Source organism: Nesoenas mayeri, assembly GCF_963082525.1.
Source record: "Nesoenas mayeri genome assembly, chromosome: 10".
Lineage (NCBI taxonomy): Eukaryota > Metazoa > Chordata > Aves > Columbiformes > Columbidae > Nesoenas > Nesoenas mayeri.
Window position 1 is genome coordinate 9,230,269 of NC_137560.1, and position 19,100 is coordinate 9,249,368.

Sequence of the window (19,100 nt, forward strand, 5' to 3'; positions counted from 1 at the left end):
GACAGAGAGGAGCTAGTTGAGCTCTGTTTTTCTCTGAGTGCGTGTGATGGTTTGCAGTGGTTGGGAGTGCCCTGTGCTTTGCTTTGGGTGGGACGGGGGGCCATGGCACAGGCGTTTCTCCTGGGCAGCGAGTTCAAAGGGGCTGCAGCAGCGTGATGCCAGCGATGGGGTTGCCTCAGTGTGTTCTGCACGTCACACGGGCAGGATGGATGAGGTGACCCCTGTCTCCCTCTGACACCGTGGGGCAGATCCAGCTCCCTGGGGGTTTCCCTGCCTGCTGTGTCTGGTGCGAGGTGACAAGAAGGGGAAGGGTGCCAGGCCAGACTGCAAATACGGGGGGACGTAGGCCCAGCGGCATCAGAACATAGGGAAAAAGCTGATGCCTCCTATCCGAAGCATGGTCTGCCTTTCGTGAACTCGTCTTTCAACACTACCGTGAGCAGAATTTTTCTTTGAGGCCAACTTGAAGCCTGCTGTAAACAAGTTGCCAAACTTCAGTTACGTTCCATCTCCTTTCCCCTAGATTGTGATGGTTTTCTATGGCATGCAGAAGCAATACAAACATAACGCCTGTGTTTTCCTACATCATTAAGGAACGTTCCTTAAGCCTTTGGTAACCTGGGACTTGAGGTCTGTCACTGCTTGTCTGTGTGTGGTAGAAACGAGGCCCACACTTGGGATGATTTTGGTGTTAACTCTTGCAGTATCTGAAGGGTTTTTCTCCCAATTAAGGGGTTGTGCGTCCTGTTTGGGAAAAAAAAAAGGTCAAGAGGTTGTCCGGTCTTCTTGGGCAGAATTTCTGTGAACAGAAAATGAATTAATCCATTTGGATTTTACCAAAGACTTCTACATCGTGTGGTTTTAAAATATATTTCAAATGTTTATTTAAAATCCAAGTCAAATGATTTTTAACAAACGGTCTCAAGACAGAAGAAACTGACTTTTTGGAGTAACTGTATTGTTTATTCTTTGTATTGCAGTAGCACCTAGAGAACCCTATTGTGCTAGATGCGGAACAAACAACAGACATGGTCCCTGCCCATATAAGCTTACAGCCTTCAGCTTAGCCTCTCATTGTCCTGCTGGGGATTAACCAGGCTTTCCTTCTCGGAACATGCTTCTCCCATTTTAGCTGGGCTCTCCTGGGGCAACGAGGTCAAACCTGCAAGCTTGATTTTCTCATTACCCCCAACAGAGAAAAGATCAAGTAGGAGGCAAGTTTCAGGGAGCTGAACAGCTCATCCTTTCCACTGTACATTTCTCTGATATTTTACATGCTGTAGATACCAAGCCTGTGGCCAAGCCATGTGGGCTTCCTGAGATCACTGCTGCTCCTTGAAGAGCTGTGGTTTCCTTGTTCCCAGTGTCCTCAGGCAGATAGAGGTGTTTGGATAAAAGGAAGCCTTTTCAGTGGTATGTGGTTTATGTTATTTAAAAAAAAAAACAAGTTTTTTTTTTGTTTTGTCTTCTAAGTTTTCATTCTCGTTCAGTACCTTCCCTCAGTTGCTGCCATGTGAGGCAAGGGGGAAGGATATAATAAAAAGCAAACCTGACATCACACGTGCATGCTGTCAATCATCAAAGTATCAAAAACAAAGCTTGCAAGAGCACTAACGTGTATAAATGTGGAGAGAAAAATAAAAAAGAAGAAAGGACACTGACTAAGCACATCAGGCCATCTTGTCCCTTTGGGCAGCTTTAAGAGGGCGGAAGAAACTCCACCAATTTTTTGAGCTTGTCTCCTGCATCACCATCCCATCCTTTTCCATCTCCTCTTTCAACCCTCAGGTAGAGCTGGGATTTGTCTCTTCCAATTTACAGAGCCTTAGAGAGACAGTCCCAGGGAGGGATGAACAAGGAATCCTTAACATTGGTTCATGCTTGATCAAGTTATAGGGTCTTAGGGGCAAAAGAAGGCAAAAGATAATTTCTCTAGACCTCTCTGTTCCCTTGTCTACTCTCTCTGGGTGTCATGGACTGGCTGCCACAGACTGAGAAGGTGATGGGACCATGCGAACAAAGAGGAAAGGGCAGCTTCTCTGTTTGTGCTTGGTTTGGGAAGGATCCCGGCTGCTGTTTGTCCCTTCTACCTGCAGAAGAGCAAGGGAGAGCCATTGTGCTTCATTTGCAGGGGCGGGAAAGGGATGGGGTGCAAGAGGTAAACCCAGAGCAAAAAGTCTAATTAAAGATAACAAACATGCAAGTCAGAGAAAGGGACAGCAGAGGTCTGGGCTTTGGCAAACAGAGAAGTTGAATTGTGGTTTCCAGTGTGCTAGAGCCTGGCTCTGATTGAAGCCACGTGGCTTGTGAATAATTCTGGCAGAAGCAGAGCAACTGGCCATTTGGTGTGTCAGCAGAGGGGAGGGACAGCTCTTGTACTGAGGTGCTTCCAACGGGTTACCCCCCAGACATAAATAAATAAATAAATATCCTGAAGCTGTGTCTGTCTTTGCAGCTCAGCACAGCTGTCTCCGAACCTCTGGTCAAGGAGACCCCTGACATTGCCCCACATCTCACAAGACAAGGGCAATGTCAGGGAAAAGCACTTTCAAAATGCAAGCCATATGTAGAGTGCTCTGAAACTGAATGTCTCTGCCTGCAAATAAGAAAGCTGGGTTTCTGATTACTTATTTCTAAATGTTTTGTCACAAACTTGCTTTGGAGAAGGTGAAAAAAAATGGGATGAGTGCTCCCTGGCCCAAGCTCAATATCCAGAATCTCTGCTTAGAGCTCTCAAGAAAGAAGGGCTTCCTCGCAGAAGTCTCCTGTCTGCAGCCTGCGGCACAGCATGCATCTTTGGGAGATGTGCAAGCTGCTTTTGAGGTTATGATTCCCAGCCCCCTGTAGCTAAGGAAGAAAAAAAAATACTCTTTACCTCTGTATAGGTGGGTCTAGATACAGTCATCTGAGTCCCACATACTCCAGAAGTCTGGGGGAGCTTGGATGTGGATTCCTGTGACCTGCTACAGGGACAGGCTCAAACAGGTACTATTTGGATGTGAATCCACATGCAGATTCCCACAGACTTTTGGCTGCTGCTTGGCTGGGAGACTTTTTTCTATTTCTAATTCCACAAAAGAAAAAGAAACAAACAAATAAAAAAACTAAAAGGTGCTTTAAAATACCATGAGGAGAGAAACTGCCATGGAAATAAATAGCGAAAATAACAATGTTAACATTTCCGGTGTCACAGCAACTCTGAAATTCAAGTAGTGTGCACACGCCTACAGCACTTTCTCACAGCCACTGTCGGCGCGGCCTGAGGTTCAGAGCTCAGATCGTGTCCCGTTGTTCACTGAAACAACCAACTCCTCTCTGGTGCTGGAATGGATTTGGAGAGATGGGGAGAGGAAAGGTGGATGCAGTCTCTGCTGATAATCAGGTCTTCACTGTGCCCAGCTGAGCCACGCTGTAGCAGGACAAAGACATGAAGTTCCCTCATTTCTGTCCCTGTCTGTTGTGCCTGAGATACAATGGCTGTGCCTCAGAGTTGGAAAGGGTATTGCTTCAAATAGTCCCCCATCCGCCTGGGCAGAGGGAGCTGGTCCACGTTGGCTGTGGACTTGTTAATCCGCAGCCGGCACAGGTGCTGTAGGCTGGGGATGTTGTCCTTGCGGCTGAGTGGCCGGATGAGTTTCAAGTGTACTGCAGCTGCTGCCATCTCTTTTTGCATGGGAGGTAGAGGAGCCGGAGGCGGGTAAGGAGCCTCATTCTTGCTTTCCATTGTGCAGGACATGACGTAATGCTGGATGAGACTGACCACGTCTGGGAAGGCCAGGATGCGAGGTTTGGACAAGTAGTTTGAGTCCAGACGGAACTTGCTGTCAGTGTATTCGATGCGCACATTGGTGGGACCTCGATTGGTCTTGACAGAAAGTGTGAACAGGTAGCTGGGGTGGGTGCTGTCCCGTACCAGGAAGGTGCCCTCAGGCATCTTTTGGAGATGCTGCTTGGCCTCACTGGCAGTGATGGATCCCCAGTACCAACCTGGAAAAGCATCCCAGAAAGAACTCATTAGGGAAAGAAGGTATTAAATGACTGGCCATGTATTTAGAGAAACTTCAAAGACTACTGAGTTCAGGGCTTGGGAAGTAACCAGGCCCAGACTTGGTAAGGCCTTGAGAAATTAAGAATATGTCAAGTTCCAAGGGTTTCCTACCTGTGCTTGCCATTGCTGTGCTGGGGCTTGGGATGGGGTGACTACTTGTGCAGCAGCTGCTGCAGTTTGTAGGGGAAATGGGGCCTTTTTCCATTTCGTTCTCCAAAGCGTTGGCTTACACTAGTGATAAATTACTTCATGATACAAGTTTGTAGAGACTGAACGTACACTTGCTACATCCACAAGAGTCAGCCATGGCTGTGACAGAACCAGGGTCCTATCTGAAGTGGGATCAGGAGATTTTTTCTGAGCTCAGACTGCGAGTTGGCTCCCTACTCCCTGTAGCCTTCTGACCCTGTGACTTTGTGAGCTGAGTCTTACCAGATTCCCGCAGATAGGAGAAGGTTTTTGCAATGCAGACAAGGTCTTCTTCAGGGTCTCGTGTCTGAGGTGGGTTGCTGTCTGGAACGGGTGCTGCAAAGGCAGGTGTGGACTCCTCCTGGAAGGCTGTGACGGGGAGAGGCTGCATGATCGGCTCTGACAAATCCACCGCAATGTCCCTGAGTGACAGTCTCCTGATCTTCTCCTCTGCCAGCAAAGGATGAGGTCTGAAATGAAGGGCATACTCTGCTATTTTTCCTTGCCTTGAAATAGGTTGCAGCATCTGTTCAGTGCATGCTACATTGTACTACAACATGTTATGTTTTATAAACAGATCCTCAGTATGATTATGTTTCAGACAGAGAGAGGCAAGAGGGGAAAAATTACGCAGTTGAAGATGAACTCGTAGAAACAGGGACAGACAGTCAGCCTCTTTTGCCTTGAGAAAGGTAATCTATCTCGCAATTTAGGTTGATTTGAAATCTGATTTTTTTTAGATGTTGCTTTTTAATATGTAGTTTCAGAGCCAATAAGGTTCATAGCAGCATGACTGCTTCGCTTACATCATTAAAACATTGGAACATTTATTTTTCCGCCACCGGATTTGTTAGTCATTCACTGTAATATAATTAGAAGCAGAATGTGGAATAGCTTGGGTTTTGCCCTACCTGCTTTCTGCTCAAGGTTGACCTGATTCTAAATGTGTCTCTTAGAGTGAGCTGATCTTATAGTAGAATAATGGGAATTCTTGGTTTTGCCAAGCCTGTGCACTACACAAACCCTGGCGTTCAATGGCACGACCGAGATTTCAGTGCGACTGTAATCCCTGCGGGATTATAGCAGCAGGAGGTTCTGTCATGACTGAGCTGCTACGAACAGTAATCCCTCTGTGCCCTAAGGACAGCATTAGTGTAGCCATTCAGCATCTATGTGCAGTTCCATGAAGCCTGGAGCTCTCACATGCTCCTTCTCTGCAGCATGGAGATTCCTAAAGGAAGGCAGAGCTCCAGGGAAGCATGGATGTTGGGGGCCACGGAAATCTTAATTCCCAGGCAAGCTCCTGAGCAAAAACATTAGTTTCTGTCCTTTCTTCTAGGCTCTTTGCCTTTGTGTGGCCTGTGTTATACCCCTCACATGTGCTCACTTGCTTGAGACATTCCTTCAGACACGCAACATAAAAGATGGCTGAGTGTTCAGAGAAATACAACACAGTCCTCGAGGTGAGGTCGTCCCAGCACCACTGGAGCTGACGGTGATTGCAAAGGAGGTGGTCACCTTCTCCCACATGACTGCAGAGAGAAGTGGAAGGAGACTCCAAAGTCATACGCTTTTCCCTTCCAATCTTCCTCCTCCTCTGTGCTCTTTGTGAGTAGTGGCATTTTAGGTACATACAACATGTTATAAAATGATCTTCACCTGATCATAGCTGCGTTCCACCTTCTCGAACTGCTGAGTCCCAGGTATGGGATGGGGAGCAGCATGAAGGGGTTGGGGGGAAAAGTAGATGAAAGAGTAGCTGAAAACAACTTCACCATGATTTGAGAGTGAGAGCCATGATGGAGTTCCATGACTCCATATTTCTAATAAAACCACGTAGGTTTGGAATAAGGTTTTTGTAAAACCACTGGTAAAATTGAATCTATGGAGACACTTCTTGGTCATGGCAGAACCCCGCCATCCTGTTGGTATTTAGAAAGGAACATTCTTCCTTTTTCCATATGTCAAATCACATTTCAGAAGCAAGACACCTACTTGGCATGCATGGCAATTGATCCTCACTTCTTAATTTCTATTAATGGGTAGGAAGCCAAACCTACTAAAAGTGATTTGTGGCCCTTATCTTTCAGCAGACACCCGTGATCACAGGCCCTGTTTTCGCAGTGGCTTTCACAGAATAGTGGGGCTGAATAAGCTCTTAGAGCTGGAGATTGCTGTTGGGAAACCTCAGAGTTCTCTTTTAAGTCCCACCTGAGCTGTATTTGTAGGTGTTGAGGGCTGCATTTTTAAAGAGATTTAGATGTCTCCCTCTAAATATGACAGTCTTCATGCATGTCTAGCTACCTGCCTTCTTGGGGAAAGGAGATTCCTGATCCTTTGTTTCCCCCTTTTTTGAACAAAGAGGACCATAAATGAGATCCTTCACTGTATTGAACCTAAAATAATTGTTTGCGCTGTGCAAAGAGGGCGTAACACAGGACTGTGGCAGAGCATTCTGTCCCAGGTGTGTTCTTACACCAGCTGTTCACTGGGCTGAAAATGACTGTGACCAATATTAAGTAAAATCAGGCCACGCACTGTCCACTCACTCCCCAGAACTTGAATACTGCAGTCTAAATTCCAAATCTCTCTGGGAAAGATAGCAAAGCTAGCTGGGGAAATGTACTCCTGTTTCATTGCAAAATGTTCTTAATTTCAAGGGCTGTACCATCTTACAGTCCTCCCAAAGACACAGTAACTGTGTGAATTGGTCAGTAGGTTTCTTTTACATAGCCGCTGTGGGTCTCTCTGAAGCAGAGCCCATGTGCTTGAGGTGAGGTTTCCCCTTGGCACACTCTCTGCCACCTTGGACTTTCTGATACCTGAAGCTGAAGGAGCCCAAACCCCCACACAGTCACTGCGGAGGTTCTTCCACCACAGCCAGAGAAGGACCATGCTTATATACGTCTTGTTTTCCTTCTATATACCTGCCTGATGTCCCTCTCTCCACCTACAAAAAGGCCTTGTGCACCTGTTGTCTTAAAGGACCCCAGTGGAACAGAGGAGGGGGATTAGAAATTCTCATAGACTGCGAGGAGCTGGTGTCCCAATCAACTTTCTACACATGTTGAAGAAAACAGAGCTGCTGCTGTGACCAGAGCAGCTCCAAGCACAGGGACGGGAGAGCAGAGGAATCAGTGGGTAATGGCGAACTGCAACTTTTAACGCAAGTACATTGGCAAGAGGGACAAGAAGAGTTTGCTGGGATAAGGTCTTGTTGAAAAAGGTACGCTGACATGAAAAAGTCAGCCCTTTAATGGGGCAAAGCAAGTGTTTGAAAATAATTAGTGCTTGTAAGAAAGGAGGTAGAGGAGAGACAGGTGGAGGGTCAGGACTTGAAAGGAGTGAAGTGTTAGTACAACAGCTGCAATGAGGAAGAAAACAAATATTTAAAATTTGGCATGTCTAGCTGGTAGTCTCCATGGAATCTTGAGAGGAGCAGCAAATTAACTTCCCGGTGCTTTGGCAATTAGTGTTTCAAAAGGCCTTGGAAAGCCAAGGAAGTTCAAGAGAATCGGATCTGTCCGATATCATTTAGTGCTACCTTCGTAGTTACTTTGCTGGTAAGATAAAATTTTGTAACGCAGTACAAATAGTACAAGAAAAAGTGTGTCAAGCCACTCTCCATCTGCTATGTCCCAAGACTCCCTTGGGAGCTTGGTCTAAATAGGAGGGAAAGTATGGAGTCCAGGGTATATGAAATCCCAGAGAACAGTGAAGACTGAGCACTAAATGGTCATTAAAAAGATATTAAGAGACAAGCATCTACACATCTGACTACATAACAAGTTCTTAGTGGGTGAAGGGAAGCAGTAGCTCTGGTGTGTTAGCCCTGGAGAAAAACTTCAGATAAGGGTTTCACAAAGTCTAAATTGGAAAATTAATTCCCTTTGCCTTGGCTATAGGAACTGCAGCAGCAGACTGAAAATGGGAGTGAGAACAAGCCCACTTGAATAGTAGGGAAGTATTGGTAAGCATGAGCTCTGCTTGTCTGTTAAAGAGATTGTGGGGGGAAATGGCAGAAAAATCCCCATGCTTTAGTCTTTTAAAGCAGCCAAGGCAAATGAGGAAAATCCGCGCAGCGCAGGAGGGATGAGAAATACTGACATTACAGCTCGGGCTGAAACAAATGCTGACACTTGCCAAATACGCAGCATGTGTAAAAATGCTGGATGATTCCTGCAGACCAGGTATTTGCACATGCTGATGATGTGAGCTGATCATACAGACCCTGACAGGCCAACACACCAGTACCAGAGGAGAGATCTGGACATTACCTGTTGTACTGAACAAAGGTGTTCAGTGGCTTTCATTCTATAGAATGTTGTGTATTGGCAAGTCTGTACATATGGACATACATTTCATCTTACCCATAAAAGCAACAGGAAGTTATGTGTTTAGCATAAATATTAACTTAGAAATAGACACAAGCATCTGAAGTCTGTGGAAGTGCTTCCCTGTAAGCAGTTTGTTTCCACCAGGATCTTAGGGAACACCTGTGGTCGCAGGCTGTGTCCTGTTGGTGCTGCACAGCCCCACTCAACAATGCACTCCAAGTTGTTACTATTTTTTACTCCCTCAAAGGATTTAAATACCATGTAATTTTTCAGCAATAGGAAGCAAAGAAATCGGGAGTACTTTATGGTCCCATGATTTTTGGCCATGGAATCCAAAAAGCAGACAGGACACACGCGCACAACTCGGTGCTCGGCCAGCGTAAGTCATTCCGTTCCATTACAATCACACATGGCAGCTCACACAAGCTCAAAAACTGTCCCAGAGAATCTTACTAATTACAATTATTAAGCCACAGCTTTTGAAAGAAGGCTTTAGAGAACCTTACCCCTGAACACAGAGGATCATGTCACTCCTGGACCAAGGGAAAAGCATTAAGTCTTCAAGAAAGTGGGAAATGCTTTCTCCTCTTCTCTTTTTCTCTTCTCGTCTCCTTTTTCTCTGCTTCCCAGAATCGAGCAAGTTCCAGCCTCTAGTTCGGGATTCACGGTACCAGAAGGCTGGAGAGTCCCAGCAAACCCCTTCCGCAGTGGGTTGTGGTTCAGACACAAAGGCAAATCGGACTGTCCAAGAGACTTTGCAGATTGTTTAGCAACTTCAGCCCGGAAAATGCGTGCGCTCCCAGTGCCTTAGAAAATGAAGTATTCTTGTTCTGCTTTTCAGAAAACAGCAGCAGCAACAACAAAAAAACTTTTAAAAAATAACCAGAGAAAAGGGAAATTACATATATTTTAAGAGGAAGTAATCTTCTGTCAGAGCAATCTTTTCGAAAAAAATATTCAGAGCACTGTGAAATAATAATAAATAGATACCAATAAATAATATTTCCCCGAATGTCTGGGGGAAGAGAGCCGGCAGAGCAGCAACCTGCCTCTTCACTGACTCCAGAACTAATGAAGCTCCGAGAAAAAAAAACCCAACCTACTAAGTAATCTTTTGTTTGCCCCTTTTAATCTGTTCCAGGAAGTGAGGGATTCCTGGAATCGTATTGTGTTCACATCACTCTTCCGATAGCAGCCACGCGGAAAAAAAAAAAAAAGGTATAAATAGAAGTGTCCATAACGGCCGCGTTGATGTCAGCACCGCTCGCCGGGGGAGGGGAGCGGAGCGGAGCCCTCCCGGGGGCCGGGCGGGGGGCCCGGGCCGGGCCGGCTGTGCGGAGCTGCCGCCCGTGCGGAGCGGCCGCCGCGCGTGTTCGCGGAAACGCCTTTGATCCATTTCCAAGAACTTTCCAGGAACGCGGGGCCGCCGCGGCGGGCGCTGCCAATGGGCGCCGCCAATGGGCGCCGCCGCCACCGCCCGCCCGCCAATGGGCGCCGGCGCGCCCTCCCCCGCCTGCCAATGGGCGCCGGCGCCCCCGCCCGCCGCATGCGCGGGGCAGCGGCGGCCCCGCACGGCCGGGGAAGGGGGGTCCTGCGCCGCCGCTTCTGCGCTCAGCTGGGCTGTCCGCCTCGCCCGGCAGCTCCGCTGGAGCTTTTCGGTTATTTATTCGTACTTCCTTTACCGCATTTCTTTATGTATGTGTAGTTATTATTTGTAATTTTTTAAGTTTGGTTTTAACGCCCTTCTCGAGTGTCAGCCTTGTGTCCGGGCCGCAGGAGTGGCTGGGCGCTGGCAGGCGTGGGGTTGAGGCGCCCGGAGACCGGGGGTTACCCCGACATGCTGCAAGGCAAAGGGGGTGACAGCCTGGGTGGGTGCGACCATCCCCGCAGCTGCCCCTGCCCTCCGGTGACACGCAGTCCGCGGGAGAACACTGTGTTGTAGCATCTTGTAGTCTGGACAGCGAAAATACGGTTGTCGCACCGCATAGGGTGGCCCCGAGTCTTAGTCATCTGGGAATGAATCCCTTATGAAATTGGATTTCAGCCTGACTGAGTCTCCTGGGAAAGGCTGCACCACCACCATTTTGTCCTGCATTTATACACCATTGTCAAAATAGGGTGACCCAGGAGGAAATATTTCAGTTACATTGAGGGTTATTGAACCTTTTCATTTTTAAACACTTTATAACAAAAGCTTTGTCATTCTTTTCCTGCCACAAGTTGCTACCTCTTCACATCAGAAATCAGAGAAAGTGAGAGTGGGTTGTCACCTCTACTGAAGTAGACTGAATATTTAAAAATATTAGTAATTGTAATGCTGTTCAGAACCAAAGTGAATGGGGCTGTGTGGGAAGGGAAGGGGAAGGTGATGATTAGGGTAAAGTTAGAAGGATGTTCTCATTACCAGGACGTGAGCCTGAGAGCAGGAATGCTATGTTCGGCTCCTGATTCAGCCTTTAACTCCCCACTGTTTCATTTAGCAGCCTCTTAGCCTGCTGCATGCTTCCCTTCCTTGTCTTTGCTGTGTGAGGGACAGTGCAGTCATGAGCGCCACTAATAATACAGAACTATTCAAAGAGAGAGGTTCTGAGTATCCAGAGGGATGGGAATGGCATTGTGCATGTGCCCCTTGACCTGTTTCCTTCCGATCCTAAGTCAGACTTCAGCTAACACTTCATCTGAATACACGTAAATTCACGAGAGAGGCAAGGGGCTAGCAGAAGAGAGAGGAATTTTGATCCTCACCCATTCTGTGTGCAGCAAGCACGACAGCCGAAAGACATTTGAAGGTTTATCTTTGCAGCTCTGGCACTGGGTTGCAGGGGCAAGCCTGCACGCATGTGCTACTTCAGATCTCCATTGGGCATTATTTAAAACCTCATGTTCGTGGTGCAGCAGCACGATGGATTTGAGCAGACCCAGACTAAAGAGTCTCCTGCAGGTTGTAGTTGACCTGCACGTTCAGAAGGTATTCATCTTCAGCCTAGGAAAGGACACTGACATCACAGCTGTGGCGTGCTGTGAGGCAGGAGCTCTGCAGCCAAGCGCAGACACGGAGAAGGTAGCTTTATGGGGCTTTTTTACTTAGAATTGAGCTCCATCTAGTGATCTTCTGGAAAAGTCTTTGTGTGCAGGCTCTGCTGTTTGAGTAGTCATTTGTGCCTCTGGAGCAGGAAAGCAGTGCTAAGAACTGTACAGTGGAAACATCATGTGCAGAAGCAGGTCTGAGTTGGCAGCTCTTTGTTTCTGCTCTGCGGACGCAGCACAGGTGTTCACACTGGTGCAGATGTTGTGCTATTCAGTATGTGTCTCATTGTGATGCAGTGGTTTTCCACCTGCAGTCGCTAGATCTGTGCTGCTGTTCTCATGAGTCCTATAGGACTCTGAAAAATGACAATTAAATTAAAGTAGCTAATGTATATGAGAATTACTGAAAGCACCTTTCATCTTCATTGGAAACTTTAGTAGGGGCCCACCTCAGAAAATGTTCAGGCTAGTGGCTGGGCTATTTTATGTACAAGTTAGTGATCAGTTTTAATTCAGTAGTGTTCAGTAGTACTTCATTACTCTACCTGAATGTTTTGCCCCTCGTTGTCATTTCTCAGGATCATGGTAATGCCCTAAATAGGAAAGAGAACAGTGTGCCAAATTTGTCAATGTCCCAGACCTCCTGCAGTTGGTTACCTACACACACTCAATATAAATTAGTGGCATTACAACAAATTAGTTGTTTAAACCCAGTTTATACTGATTTAAATGGCTCTCTGGGGTTCAATGTTGAAGAATTAGGACATTGCAGAGGCAGTAACAAGCAATATAGTTGAGCGATATCATTGAGTGATAGAGTTTAGTTGTCAAAGGTATCAAAGAAAGCTCACAATGAAGTCAGGGAGGTAAGAAAATCCAGAAACAGTGAGCCAGTTCCTGTAGGAAAGTTCATCAACACAACAGCACCATCTACTGATCCATATGTGCTTGAGAAGACAGGCGGCCAGGCTCCCCTTTCCTCTAAGGGCAGGTTACATTGCTTCAGTTGCACATTTCTGTAATCTTGTAGAGCTCGTGTAAATGTTAAATGCCGTCTAAAATCATCACTTTTGTGAGAGGTCTGTGTGTCTGGGGACTAGACTTACCTTCACTATAAGCTTGTACATGAAAGACAAAGTTGCCCCTCTGGCTGCTTTTTGGCCATAAGGCCACCTCTGACCCTTAGTCTGTCTTGTAACATGAGGATTAGCATATGGCTAAACAAACATGAATAGTAATAAGTATCTATTCCTTTGTTAGATGGGCAGTCTTGTTATTTGAGTAGGGCACGCCAGTTTCTGTAATCAACAACCTACAAGAGGGCGACATACTGAACTGTTGTGGTTCTGATTTCCCAGCCTGGTGTGGAGCAGTGGAGGCTCCAGAGTGTGGGTGAGCAGGGCTGTGGATGCAGGGACATCCGAGCTGCTCCATGCAGCAGCAGGATGTGCAGGACAGCAACAGGCTTCATTTTGGGCTACAAAAAAACCTACCTTGGTGTTACTGTAAGGAACTCACAGTATTCGTTGTCTGTAGGCTCGCTGGCATGCGGTGACCTAGAAGACGATTGCAGATGATGGCATCTGTTAGAAACTTTTCTGCTTGTATCAAACACTGTGTTTCTGCAAAAACTGTATTCCCGAGTGGCCTGGAAGGCCACCCCAGGACTGTCAGATAATGTCGCCATACCCATTAGTTGCAGGATCTCTCTCAAAGAAAGAGAGAGATTAATTTCTTGTGCTTCACTGCAGCATAAAATGAAGCACTATCTTCCGTAGACAGATTGGGAGATTTATCATGCTTTTGGTTTATTATACTTCTGTGAAAAAAACGCTTTTCTGGGTTTGGGTTTTTTTTTTTTTTTACTTTCTGGTGAAATGGAAATGTCCAATTGGTACCTTTCTGTCTCTCTCTGTAAATAAGTTGTGTCTCAGGGCTCCTTCTGCTCTAAGATCCCCAGACAGCAGCCCTTAGTGGAGGAACAGGGATGGAGCCTCCCCAAACCTTCTCAATGACCAAGACAAGGTATCTGTAATAAGGTGCCTGAGTCCAGGATTATAAAAGCAACTGTCCTACCCTCTTCTATATTTCTATTGAAAAATAGCTGCTGAGTATATGCTAAAGGGAGAAAGGAATCTTGAGGAACTACATCAGATGTTAAGACTCACTCTCCAAATCATGAGATTGGTGCTCTCGAGAATTCCCTTTTCTTCACTAGCAGCTGGTTCATAGCTAGAATTTGTAATTCCTCCTAGAAACCACGTTATAGTCCAAGGTCAGGGCAGAGGGTGTTGAGAGTAAAAGAGAAATTGTTCTGGTTTGGTGATCACAAAGCATCAGATAAACATCACTTCCTGTGAAAGAGCTCTATAAACCTATTTTCAGCTCATCAAGAGAAAGAAAAGAGCTAGGTTGTTTGCTGATCAGCTTTCCTAGTTGTATGGGTAAAACTACTCCTCCAGAGCAGAACAGGATAGATGAAAAAACCTGTATGTAGTCTCTGCTTCAGACCACTGTGTACATGACAGACTACACTAAAGATCCTACAAGAAGCTTCTTTTCTTCTCCTTCATGTCACAATATTGTTCTGTAGAGCTGCCCTTTCTTTTAATATCACAGACGCAGTTTCTGAAGAAGTTCCTGAGAGATTTAATAAGGTTGTTGCAACCACCCAGTCAGAAAGAGCTGTGTCCTCACTTCAACCTGACAATACAGAGGATTTTATCCTTGGTGACATCTATATAATGAATCCCAGAGAGTGGATTTTTCATAATACCAGGAAAAATATAAAGCTCTTAGTCAGAGGAAGCAGTGTTTCAGAAAAACAAGTCACTATCTTTCCAGTTGATTATGCTATTTTCTTTATTGTAGCTGATACTGATTTCCACAAGACATTGTTATCAAAACAAACCTCTGTGCAAATCACTTTTGTATGTAAATAAACTCAGGTAACTGTAGCATTCAGGTAAGTATCACTCCTCCAAAATATGCCATCCCTCAAAGACCCTTTGATGACATCAGCTTTCTTAGCTCTCCAGATTAGAGCAAACTCAGATATTTCATTTCATTTTTGTTAAGAAATGAGATATTTGGAAGTCTGAAATGTTTTTGATCCCAGATATTACTGTTACTGAATTGCAAAAAGGCAATGAAAATATCCAATGGGACAGCCAAAATTAACTTTCTGGATTTAAACAGTAGTGCTCTCTGTTCATGGGTACCTCTGATATCCAAGACATGATAAAATCAGGAACAGCATATCCAAACCATGTGCTGGCTAAAATATGAAGCTTCACAGGGTTAACACACTAGCTTAGAGAAGTGGGACTGCTGACCCAAAACTTACTGCAAGATTAGGGCCTTATTGTTGGGTTATTTTCTCCTATAAGCTACTTTTCTAGTTTGGGGCAAGGCAGGCATAGCTGAGCTACTAAATTCTCTCCTGAAATTATGTTTTGTGTTGCTGCTGTTGGGGATTTTTGGTAAAAACAGGATTAATATTTAATTTACAGTTTTAGGGATTTTTGTGAGGATGAAAGAATTTTTGCCGTAGTTGGCTCTTATCCTCTAATAGTACTGGTTTTTTTTAAACTTCAAAAAGCAAACATCAATAAATAAACAAAAACATCTATTTTCAATGAAAAACGTCCCCCAACACAATAAGCTGCAATGGGCCTGTCAGTGTGTCTTCCATCAGTATCTCCAAAGGATGCTAACGCGGCTCAACCTGCCACGAGCACAAAGAAAAGCTGTAGGATCCGCGATGTAAGTTTTTGATTGTATGAGATGTAGTTCCCAGGGAGATCTAAAACTGGCATTTGAAAGGAGACATGTGGGAAATAGTCCCAGGGGGCTGACTGCAGCCAAGGTGACCATGTTTGCCTTTAGGATGTCAGAGGTGTTGGCGTTATATGGTTAACCCAGCCGTTAGCTTCCAGATGTGTGCCTGGCCCCAGCATGCTCGTCCCTCCCCCAGAGCTTATCAGAGAAATTATAAAACCTTAAGCAGCTTAAAAGAAGGATATTGCACAAATTAATGTTCTTGGCTCTGTACAAACTGCGTGTGGATCGCAAAGGCTGGGATTTACAAGTGCGGGCACTTCAGAGCGAGTACCCAACACAGTCACCTAGGACACCGCACCAGGTCAGTAGAGCAGTGATTTCACCTGTGCAGCACCCAAACAACAGTGCTGTGGGGCTGCCCAGCATGGGCGGAATAATACTGAATAAAAAGCATCAGCTAAACAAAATCAGGAGAGATGTCCGGTGGAAGAGACTGACAAGTACAAGAGCACGGGATACTTTTGGCTGTTGCTTACAGAATCAGATTGCCACCTTGTTACTTCTAAATATCTTTGTTGCAGAGACTTTTGGATATTGAGGAATAGTGTCTTTGTCACTGGTTTTAAAGATTTTCTGCACATGATATTTGTGTTTTACCTGGGGTAGAGATACACTTTGTGCTTGGACAGCCTATCTAAGACAAAAAAATGAAGACAAAGAACAAGGGAATATATTTATTGGCTTTTTGGTCCTCAGCCCTGGTCATCCTTGTGTGCAGTGAAGCTATTTGATACTCGGGCTGGTGCTGGAAAGGCTTTTTTGAGTTTATGGTGGGTGAAATGAGCAGAGGGTTGGTGTAAGGCCTTATTAATCATGATTCACTCTGGATTTTTAAAGTCTTTGCCCTGTTTAAACTTATTAAGGTTGCTGGTAAAACGGTAAACTTTGCTACAAGCATATCTAGATAGTATCAAGTAGTGAACCCGAACAAGCATAGCTTTCAGAAAGATCTCATTCCAATCACTGGCTTGAAAAATGTGTTTTGTATTGTACTCGTTGAATTGTTCTCAGTGGGAGACTGTTCGTAAATGAGATGCGTAGAACCAACTAACTTCAAACAGCAGAATCTGCCTTATTCCCTTGTCTATCCTTTCTTTCCACGCAAAGCTTATTTAGTGGAAGCTCATTCTTGTAATAGTTAGAGTCATAATTTCTTAATGAAATTCCTTGCTTCTGACACACTCTGTAAAAAATAGCAGTAGACATCTGTTCGGAATTTTTGCAACATTTAATATTTCCCAGAATAGTGCCATAAATTGCCTTCTGCTAGCTTTAATGTGCTAGCCGCTGTGGCAACTGCTTGCTTTGGTCAGGCATGGACTGTTGTGTTAGAGTTACATTAAAAGATCAGAAGGGGCGCTGGGGATGGAAGCTACAGATCCGTGGGAAGGAGTCTATTTCTCAAATTATAAATTACAGAAGAGGACTGAGAGCATCAGAAGTTTTCTTAGGGGTCTGGCCCCCAGTGACTGTGAGATGGGAAGAGGAGTATAGTTACCTGTTGTAAGGAGAAGGAAATTACCATCCAGGACAAATAAAAGAGCAAATACAGGCAGAAGCTGTGGGAAGGAAAGTAAGAGCAAGCTGCTGACTACAGAACAGTGTCATTGAGGGGCTGCTACCTAGGAGCTCAGTTACGTGTACGTTTCCCTGAGATTGCCGCAGCAGGAGGTGGTGCAGAGCCTAAGAAGGCTGGAAGCCAAACCTGAGAAGGAAAGGCTGGAAATAGCTGTGTTCCTCTGGGATTTGATTAGCCCAGAGTAGGCGAACTGAATCAGGGGACCAGGCCCTTCAGCAACTGAACTGCTGGAAGCCCGGAAGGGAAACCTGAGGCAGAATAGCTGTAGTGTCACATCACACGGCAGTATCCTGCAGATCTGCATCCCGCTAAGCTGAACTACTTTTTATCCCTTGGAGAAAGGACTCATTAGCCCTTTTAATTATTTTCCTAACCACTAGAACTCCAGATGCCATTATGTTATGTAAAATGACAAATGTATTTTTAACTTGAAAGCACGTGAACTTTAAGCTCTTTCCAGTGATACAAACACAGCTCCATTTCAAGGCATGACTCATCCTCATATGTAGGGAAAACTCAGCATTTCACATCCCTGTAACTACACTCTGTGCACCAGCGATGAGCGACAGTTGCTGTGGGAACCATCACTTTTAATACCCTGACTGTGCATACAGAAATGCAACGAAATACCGACTGTTTATGTGGCAGAAAAGGTCGCCTTTAACATCAGCACCGACTGTTTTGATAGCTGTAGCGCCTGTAGTAGCCTGTCCGGTATCGCGTCTCAAATGCCTTGCTCCACAGCAATAGCCTGATTGTTTCAAACAGGGCGAACGTGTCGCTCCGTCACTCCCGAATCGGCGGCCGTTCCTCCCCCGCCACCGCGCGGGCGCGCTGCGGCACAGCCCGCTCCCCACCGCCCCCTCCAGCGGGGCCGTTCGCCCCGATACATTAATAACGTGGCTGGTGCCTTAAAAACGCCGCCCTGCGCAGGGGATGTTCCCCACCACCCGCGCGTCCTTGCTCGGGGCACTGCCCGCTCTGCCCCACGTAGCCGCAGGGGGGGATGAGGCAGCTACGGCCGGGGCTTCCCGCTCCCCGTTCAGCCCACGCGGGGGTCGAGCCGAGCCGAGCCGGGCTGAGCCGGGCCGGAGCCCGCCGCGGGCGGCTTCCCCTCGGCGCGGCAGGGGGAGGCGGCGCGCACCTGCCCAGGGCGGCGGGGCGGGCTCAGGCAGACGCCGCCTTCCGGGACTCCGCACCGGGAAGCCTCGGCTGGGGCCGCGCCGCCACAGGCAGGTAACCGTCCTCCGCCGGGGGAGCCCCCTGCTACCACCCCGGCCGTCCCCCCGCTGCCGGCACCCCCTGCGGCCCGCCTCGCCTCGCCGCAACTCACCGCGGGGCTTTCCCGCCTCAGGGCTTCCCCGCCCGCTGCCTCCGCCTCGCGGCGGGGGCTGAGGAAGCCGCCCCGCTCCCCTCGCCGAGGGGGCTGCGCCCTCGCCGGGGGCGGCTGCCGGCGGGGCCGGGCTCGGGCCTGGCGGTGTCCCCCGGCCTGAGGAGCGGCCCTCGGCGTCCCCGCGGCGCTTCGCCCGCTCGTGGCTCAGTGTGTTCTCGGGTTCGGAGGCCCCGGCACGTCCCGGGGCAGTTCGGTAAGCGCTGGCCCGGCGTCAGGTCCGATGCCCGCCCAGGCAATGCCCCTCTGCGGTCTGATCCAAGTGTTCGTGGTTCTCTTGTGTAACCTGGAGTGCCAGGATGAGGCAGGGAAACGTGGAGATTACTACATAAAACGCTGAGGCAACAAGTTGTTGATGGGGGTTTATAGGGTTCTGGAAGCAGAGTCTGTCTCGGTTCTGCTGGACAGAGCTTAGATGAGTAAGACTTTAGTCCAAGACTCAACACAGGCACTTGTTGCAATAAAAGCAATAATTTAGAACTGCGGACTGATAGCTATGTACGCTGAAACTGTGGTGACTGGTGTGTAACACTAAGAAAACGTGCTTTCCTGAGCACCTCATCCACTTTTGGCCTCTCCAGGGCCTGGTCATCTTGTTAAGAAAGGGAGAAAAGTGTTTAGGGGGGAGAACGATTAGTTCACATCAATTACTAATACTCGTTTACATTTTTACTCAGGACTAAATGG

At 46.9% G+C, this 19,100-nt stretch overlaps 1 protein-coding gene across 1 annotated transcript; it reads right to left on the reverse strand.

Moving 5' to 3' along the window:
• Nucleotides 1-1,430: 1,430 nt before the first annotated feature.
• CISH (cytokine inducible SH2 containing protein) lies at nt 1,431-10,241 on the reverse strand. The gene is made up of 3 exons (XM_080350793.1): nt 9,081-10,241; nt 4,481-4,707; nt 1,431-3,987 (listed from the first exon to the last, which is right to left on the reverse strand). Exons 1-3 carry the CDS (start codon nt 9,125-9,127, stop codon nt 3,485-3,487), a joined length of 777 nt encoding a protein of 258 aa, XP_080206919.1. The 5' UTR covers nt 9,128-10,241; the 3' UTR covers nt 1,431-3,484.
• Nucleotides 10,242-19,100: the final 8,859 nt, after the last annotated feature.